At 36.7% G+C, this 8,202-nt stretch overlaps 1 protein-coding gene across 4 annotated transcripts in view; it reads right to left on the reverse strand.

Annotated features, from left to right (window-relative positions):
* ST18 (ST18 C2H2C-type zinc finger transcription factor) overlaps positions 1-7,269 on the reverse strand; it is a 170,664-nt gene extending 163,395 nt beyond the window's left edge. The window contains exons 1-2 of one of the 4 annotated variants that reach the window (XM_063168665.1): positions 7,013-7,269; positions 6,584-6,719 (exon numbers count right to left, since the gene is read on the reverse strand). In XM_063168665.1, the coding sequence (XP_063024735.1) occupies positions 6,584-6,719; positions 7,013-7,051 (175 nt within the window). In that variant the 5' untranslated portion in view covers positions 7,052-7,269. Of the gene's footprint in view, positions 1-6,583; positions 6,945-7,012 lie in introns of those variants that run through there. The other 3 variants (XM_063168654.1, XM_063168675.1, XM_063168685.1) reach the window with 3 other exon arrangements.
* Positions 7,270-8,202: the final 933 nt, after the last annotated feature.

Raw genomic sequence — 8,202 nt, forward strand, 5'->3', positions numbered from 1 at the left:
AACTCAGATAAAAAGATGGAGTATGAGCCATTAGCCCCTGGAATTCAATGATCCATCTGTTTTCTACTCATGTACCTGTCCCTCCATCTAGTCCACAAATATGTTGCATCAATATTACAATGTCGTGGGATATTGTGCTAAAAAACCTGCCAAAGTCAAAGCAGATGATATCCCCTGCTCCCCTTAAACATTAATCCAGTCAACCCTGGCATCTCATTGCAAATGCTACTGTACTGGTTAAGAATTAAAATCCATGCTACTCCAGTCATCTCATTGCAAATGCTACTGTATTGGTTAAGAAATAAAATCCATGCTACTCCGGATCACTTTAATAAAAGAACATGATATAATCATACAATGCATAAACATTCATGTTCTCTGTGGTCATCTTTACCACCAAAATTAAGCTGCCAGAAAATCTTTACTCATATGTTTTCTCTGAAGTAGCATAAATCTGCTAGCAAAATGGAATATCTGTGACACATGCAATCACATGATTAACACCTCTAGAGGAGCACTACTAATAAAATTATTACCGAGAAAAATAGAAAAAATATTTCTGTGAGTCAAGTTCATGGGAAATGCGTTTCAGCTTCATGCTGTTTAAAGCTGCAGATAGTATTTTTTCAGACTTCGATCCATATTTCATCTAATTTTAATGAAGGGTTTTCTTAAGTTTAACGCCTTAATTCCTGGAAAAAATAAAAGATCCATATTAACTTGTTGAGATCATAAAATATATTGATGAGCTCCTAAGTATCATTTCCCTGCAGAAATTTCATAATGTTTTATACAGATTCATTCTTATATATCAATCTAAAATATGAATATATTGAAAAAAATAGAATATAAAATAAAGAAAAAAAATTTCAGAGGAGCACACTTCTTTTTCTGGACCAGCATGAAATCCCCAAAGAATAGTAAAATAATGTATTTAAATAACAGCTATTTATTGTATTTTTACAGTGTTGGGAAAACTGAGTGCATAAAATTGAAACTGCGATATACCATCAAAATAAAAAAGGAAAAAGTAAGCCATGAAAAAAATAAGAAAAAGTAAATGAACTTGTTGAATATTTTCTATTCTGTGAGCCTTATTCTTAATAACTCCTTGAACTATATTGACTAATCACAAACATCCACTACAGAAGACTTTGATGTGTTACAGATTGTTGACAGAAATGTTATTCTGTACAGTAGAGCAAAATATGGGATTCAGTGTTAGATGAGACTTGTTAAAAACATAAATATCTTTTGAAATGATTTTGCTTGTAAACATTAAAATGAATATGTATTACAAAAACTGAATTCAGACTTATTTTGTTTACGGCTACCAGTGTGAGTATGAAACTATTCGAAATACATATGCAAAAGAGAAATAACAGAAATTTTCTAGAAAAGGCGAGTGATTTTCAGAATTTCTAGAAATCCTTAATACTGCATATTCCTCAGATTTAATGTTGAGATCATACAATTCCTTAGCTTTAGGTCATCAGAACCCATAAATTAGTTGGGTTTTTTTGGTTTTTTTTTCCCCAGGGTGTGCAAGACACTCCACACTTCTATCAGCTCTGTATGGATTTCATTGTGAGTCAAAGAATACCAAGACTTTGCACTGGAGTCTAAAGTTTGTTCTTGACAAATGAGAAAGTGAAGAAATGCTAAACAAAAGCCTAGTATTGACTTGAGATCCACAGTGGAAAGGGCAGGTAACAAACTCCTGACAGTAATCCAGGATAAAGTGAAAAATACCCAAACCAGCAACACTATCCAATCTAATATTATCAGGGGAAATCACCATTTCTGATTCTTAAAGCATATTAGGAATAAAGGTCTCTTCATGGATATGTTTCAGTAAAATGATAGAACCACCAAAAATTAAACTGTTATATTGACATTTTCTTGGGATATATGTCTACGTTTCCCAAAATCATACCAATTGCTTAGGCTGTCCATTTATTCATGAAATGGATGAAAAATCTATATTTTTTCTTCCATATCAAATGTTTGAAATTAGGGTTTATTTACCTATATTTATCATTCCAATTTATTGACTCTAATTTATTTATTTCACAATCTGCAGATTTATAACGTAATTACCAGCAAAGAGTCCGAATTTATTCAATTGTTGGTGCAAATGCAACAGTTGCCTTGTTTACATGAGATTTTCACTAGTGCTGCCTTGGTCACTGATCAGCACTGCCTGGATCAGTGCTATTCCCATCTGGGCACAAGCCCACATATTTTTGATATGTGCCTAAACAGAATACAAAATTTTATAGCTGAATGACAGGTACCTTCATTTCAGGTAGCATAAAGATACTGGTACACCCATATGCTCTAAAAATAAAGAAACATATCCCTGAGTTAAACAAACATAAATGTGGTAATATAGTGGAAGGATAATTTAACTATGCATAGCTACTTTTCAGGGAAGAACTTCTAAAAACCAACAAAAAATATAGATCAAAGACACCAGAAGAGAAGGAAAAAAAACCACATGATGTTACTATACCTGTATGTATGAATGTAACACCACAACCAAGAAAATATCAAACACTGACCTATGAGAGACTGAGAACTTCAGTGATAAAACAGACCTTCTGTTTCTTGGTCATGAACAGCTTGGCTGCAATCTTCTACCTTTGGTCAGGATGCAGATAAGAGCACCAAACTTTTAGTATAGGTTTACACTTGACTAAACTACACATTTTCAGCAATATTATTTTGGTCTCTGAATTTTGGGGGTTTGGATTAAATATGTTACAAAAAAAAAAAAAAAGGCAGGTCAGACGATGAAATTTAACAAACAAACTTCATTGAGGCAAGAGTCCACTTGGACTTGTGGATTTCAACATCAAATGCCTAAAAGCTAAGCACTGAGTGTTATAAATGGTAGTTTAATTTCAACCACTGCACTACTTTTCAGGAAAGACATTTGAAGAGGAGGTCTCCCTCCCAAAAATAACTAATGAAGAGAATCAGTTACTGCAACTGAGCACTTCCACTGTGGTTCAGTTAAATACAATTTCTCACAGCCTTTTTAACCAACAAAAAATGAGAGAGATATGTAAAATCCAATTGGAAAATATTGTTTGTCAAAATGCTATGGACAACAGAAGACTGTGTGGGGAAAGAAGGTGGATTTGACTTTTGGATTCAAGACTATTTTTTCAAAACACAATCAAATCCAGGAGTGAAATCAGTACTTAAAGTTATTTCTTCAGTTTTAAATAAGAATTGAATTGAGAGGAATTGAGTGCAAAGTTTTGGTAAAAATTTGGACTCATACCTGAATCTCTCATTTGACATACCATCAGTTGTATGCCACCCTATTAGATTGGATCCTGTGTTGTGAAAGAAATGAGATTATTTCAATGTTTCCTTTGCCAGAGGGAAAAAAGAAAAAAGGAGAGCTGTACAGCTTCTGGTCTCACCACTGATTCAAACTGTGAAGGAGCACTTCATTGGCTTCAGCAAATCCAGTACTTTATGCTGCATGTATAAAGGGAGATATTGACATGAAAACCTGGGGATTGGAAGACCTGTGTGTGATGTTACTCAGAGGATTGCAGCAAAAACATATCACGGGTCAGATATGCAACAGCAGCTGATAACACCTCTCTCTCTCCTTCCCACCTCAATTTGTACTGCTGATATCTCCTACAGTTAGCAGGGAATTCCTCCCCTTCAGTAATCCTCCCTTTAAAGCCCCTGGAGCTTCCTTCACGCTCATGGCACACAGCACAAGCGCCTGTGAGGAGGGGTTGCAGAGTCTCTGTCTGGTTCCCGTCACTTTTAAGAGCATGATAAAGCAAATGAAAAGAAAGTATGATTTTCAAAGGTGTTGGATTCTTTCCAATGCCTCCATAATCAATTTAAAGAAGCACATGAAAGGTAAGCAGAACAAGTGAAGAGGATTTTCAAGAATATTTACTCTTTGTGTGACTCTACTCTCTTTAAAGGTACAGGAAATTTCTCCCTAACATCATAGACAGTAGATGTAAATTGGTATCAGAATCAAAGTAGAACATAACCCCTTTTATCTGGTGATAATCTGTTTTGCAATTCCTTGATATTCAACCAGCACAATTCATAGCAAGCTACTTTTCAAAGTACTTAGTTAAAGTGTAAGGAAACAGAATGCGGACAGTCAGGTTGCTCTTTCTAGATCCACAGAAAGCAGTTTGAACAGAAGCTTTTTAGAGAGAAGATTTTGCAGCTAATATATATTGAAGGATCTTTTCATGCACAGACTATAGGCAGTGATTCTTTTCCTTGCTTTAAATCACAATAGGAAACCACGAGCAAACAATGGCTTTAAAAAGAGAAACAATAGATAATTCAACTTTATATACAGTCTGCCTCCCCACAGCCCCCTGCATATCTATGTATGCACATGAAGGAAAGGATTTTAAAACACCACATAACAATAACTATCCAAATTTTTACCAAAAATGAGAACAATTCTGTTGTTACTCAACTTCAAATATTTGAAAACTTGTTCCCTAAAAATTATACTTTCTCCTACTGTTTTGTTGCTACTTAGCCATCAGCTAGATGTAGTTATCACTACAGTATATGTAATAAGTATTACATATGGTTTTCAATAATGATTCCACCAAATAAGGTTTCTAGCATCTGTTTGCTAGCTATAACACGCAACAAAATGTGTTTTGTTGCTTTAATTGACCTGTTTAAGCAGTGTAACATTATCATATTATCACAAGTATGTTTAATCTATGTTTTGAAGAGGATAAGAATATTGCCCATAAGCCACTGTAAGCCTTTGCCCCATTTTAAAGGAAAAGTTAAAGATCAAAATTAGAGAGCATAAATACACAAAGCCTTGGCAGTCTCCTTCCATTTCAGCACTCTGCACTGACCTCTACCGGTTTCTCCACTTCACGTTTCATCAGTACGAAACAATCCACTTTAATTGAAGTTTTGCACTCTTTTCCACAAATTCTGGGATTAAGTAAATTGCATCCCACCCTGCTAACTTCTCCCTGACTGAAGGTCATAAAAGATCAAGCTTGCACCTACTGGTGGCAGTTTATCTTTAGTGAATGAGACACTAGGAAAAATCATTGGGTAAAAAACTCTCTCACAGTATATAGATGCAGCTGTAGGTAGATATTAAATCTGAAAACTCTATCTTAACACATTTATTACTAGTAATTTGTTCTATTTTTTTTCATTGAACTGCTATTTCATGTCTCATGTGGTAATTAGATGTTTGCTTTATAAAATCTTGGTTTTTATTATAGAATTCCAAGCATCTGACCTATGATGATCAGAAGTACTACTGCAACACAAATACCAAAGTTGTGAATATAAATTTAACATCTTTAGTCATCCCCATTTGAAATACTTCTGCTTCACAGAACGTGCTTCTCTCTAGAAGGTTCTTCAGTACAAATATTTGCTTTAATTAGAGCAGACCTTGCAGCTTTTATAACCACACAGCAATGAATCAAAGTACAGTAGCAATATAAAAGTATCACTGTAAAAACTTTGTCAAACCAAAGTCATTACCCTATCTTACTAGGAGGAGTGATGCACTCACCTCATCTTTTATACAACCAAATGAAGTTCAAACTATCCATTTTTTAACTGATCACAAGAAAAAACAAAGTCCTAGCTTTTTATGTGTTTTACAGTAAAAAGCAACTCTAGTTATTCATAAGTAAGTGAGTAAAGTTTTCCATTCTCATTTACCAAAGAGCACTTTCGTTGTCAGCAAAACACAAAACTTTCCAATTTTAAAAGCATATTTTTCGATCTCTTTGTTATGAAATTCTTTAAGTATGAATAACAGTTTTACATATCATGAGAATTTCTTTTCCTCTCACCACTCCACCAGTGACTCGAAACAAACTTTTAAAATTTTTAAGTCACCCATACAGTCTGAAAATTTTAACATTTTAAAATTTTAAAGACCCATACAGTCTGAAAAAACTCCCTTCAATTGTTGACCACAAAAAAAAAAAGAAGCTTTGTTGTTCTGTTGATATAGATAGTAAAGAGGATCACATATTGTTAATTTCATTACAGAACAGCAAGTTCCCTATTATACATGAAGCCATTTTTTGTAATAATGCATTTCTCTTTCATTTTCCTTAAATACCTTTCTAGATCCTGAATGTAAACAAATCACTGAGATATTCAGCATGAATCTATAACATTTTATACTGTATAACTATTTGAATCTGATGTCCTCTTTATTCTGGTTGGTTTTAAATCACGTTCTCCAACTTGTGGAACACTCATATTTCTCCCTTTTGCTGCAGCTGAAGCTCGCACTACTCCATCCTGTCAGTGCCAGGGAAGCCCTGGGGAAGCCTGGGACAGGCGGGCTCCCCAGCATCCCGGAGGTGTGGGTCCCCTGCCCTGGCCAGCAGAGGGAGGGGAGGGGGAGCCCGCAGTGCCCGCAGACCCCGGGGCACCGCATCCCCCTCTGCTCTGCCCCCGGGCACAGCGACAAGGGCAGCCCCAGCTCCACTGCCCGTGATGAAACCCCACTCCTGGTCCTGCCCGACTTGGTGACAAAGCCACTGCTTTGTGTGGCTTTGCCTCTTACCTTCACCCAGGGGCTGAGGATGGGCGTCCGCAAGGTTGACGTGTGCCGGTCTTGCTGGGTTTGCCACTGCTCCGATGCTCACGCTGCTGCTCCTCGGACTTGGATGAACAACTGGATCTGCTCTGCTAATTCTGTGCTGTGTTAGAAAGAAAACACTTTGATGCTCTAGAACTGGGCCTTTGCTCAATGAGCAAGTACATGATCGTTCTGAGATTTGCAGATCAGACTTTTTCCACATGTGGGAAATTGAAAATCTTATTAAGACTTCCTACAACCCACAAAGGAGTGAAAGACATTGATTTTCACTGAACAAGGTGTTGACTGGATCACCATGAGACCATCTTCTTTACAAAAGGTATTTTGAAGCAGTACTTTCGGTCAGCTCTGCGCAAAATATTCCACAACAGCCCCAATAACTTTTTTCCTTACCTCTGGTATCCCAGTGAGGTCACATTCTGTTAAAAACATCCTGTCAAGCTTGGTACAAAAGGGCTCCAAAGAATCAGAATGCAGAAGCTATGCAACTTGCTGACTAACTTTGCTCTGTGTTATTTACCAACCACACAAAGAAAATGCTGTCTATTCAAAACACAGTTCAAAACTCTCTTCACAGAAAGTGAGTGAACAAACAGTCCCATGTCCGACGCTGTAGTCACATCTCCCATGAGGCCCGGTGATCGCTCTGGGGCATGGGACGGAGTGACACCACCAGCAGTCACTACAAGGCACTTTTGTAAACAACTTGTGTGTGTCTGCAGAGAAGGAGGAGGAGGAGGAGGCGGGTGTTACTCTTCCTCTGTCTTAACATTATGCCTTATTTGCTTTATCAGGTTGAAGCAGAACTTCAGTCTTGCTTAGTCTACTGAGTGCATTTGCTGCAGCCCTTGCACAGGATTTTCCTCATTATGACCTTTATTTTCTTCCAGAAGGGATCTAAAAGGAACATATGGAATTTGTGCAGGATCTAGATTTGGAACCCTGGAGCTCAGTTAAGTTGCAGAAGTTAATTCAGAATCTTCCAGACTCATCACAGAAACTGACAAACTCAGTGACTTTACTTCATGACCAGAAAAAAAAAACCAAAATGGTCTAAATATTATTTTAAATGTATCTATTCTTTGTAAGTTCTTATCCCACTAGTCACCCCAAAACCACACCTTGGCAGAGAAGCAGAAATGTCTTTTTCAGCCCTGCTTAGGAAGAGAATTACCATACAGACCCAGCACTTCCAGCACTGACCACTGGCCTCCACTCACACCAAGCCACTCCAGTGCCTTTCCTTATACTTACAATAAATCACAAACAACTGTTTCCAGACTTGGAAGAATAAATAATTGTTCTCATTAATCCCTTTGGAATTTCAGTCTTTAACTGTCAGACCAGCACTGGAATCCTATTTTTGCCACACAATCCAAACCATCCTCACTTCTTATCTCCAAGGTATGCCTTCCCATGCTTGATTTTTTTTCCTTACCAGTCCTTTAGTAAATATTTTTTGATATATTTTCAAAGGTCTAAAAGACAGGTATTATAAAATACCTGCAATATAGGTTTGTAAGAGGAAAACATGAGACATGGTGACATTATGTTATAAAGTAAACTCAAGTCGGAATTTTCTT

Source organism: Melospiza melodia, chromosome 1 (assembly GCF_035770615.1).
Source record: "Melospiza melodia melodia isolate bMelMel2 chromosome 1, bMelMel2.pri, whole genome shotgun sequence".
NCBI classification, from domain to species: domain Eukaryota; kingdom Metazoa; phylum Chordata; class Aves; order Passeriformes; family Passerellidae; genus Melospiza; species Melospiza melodia.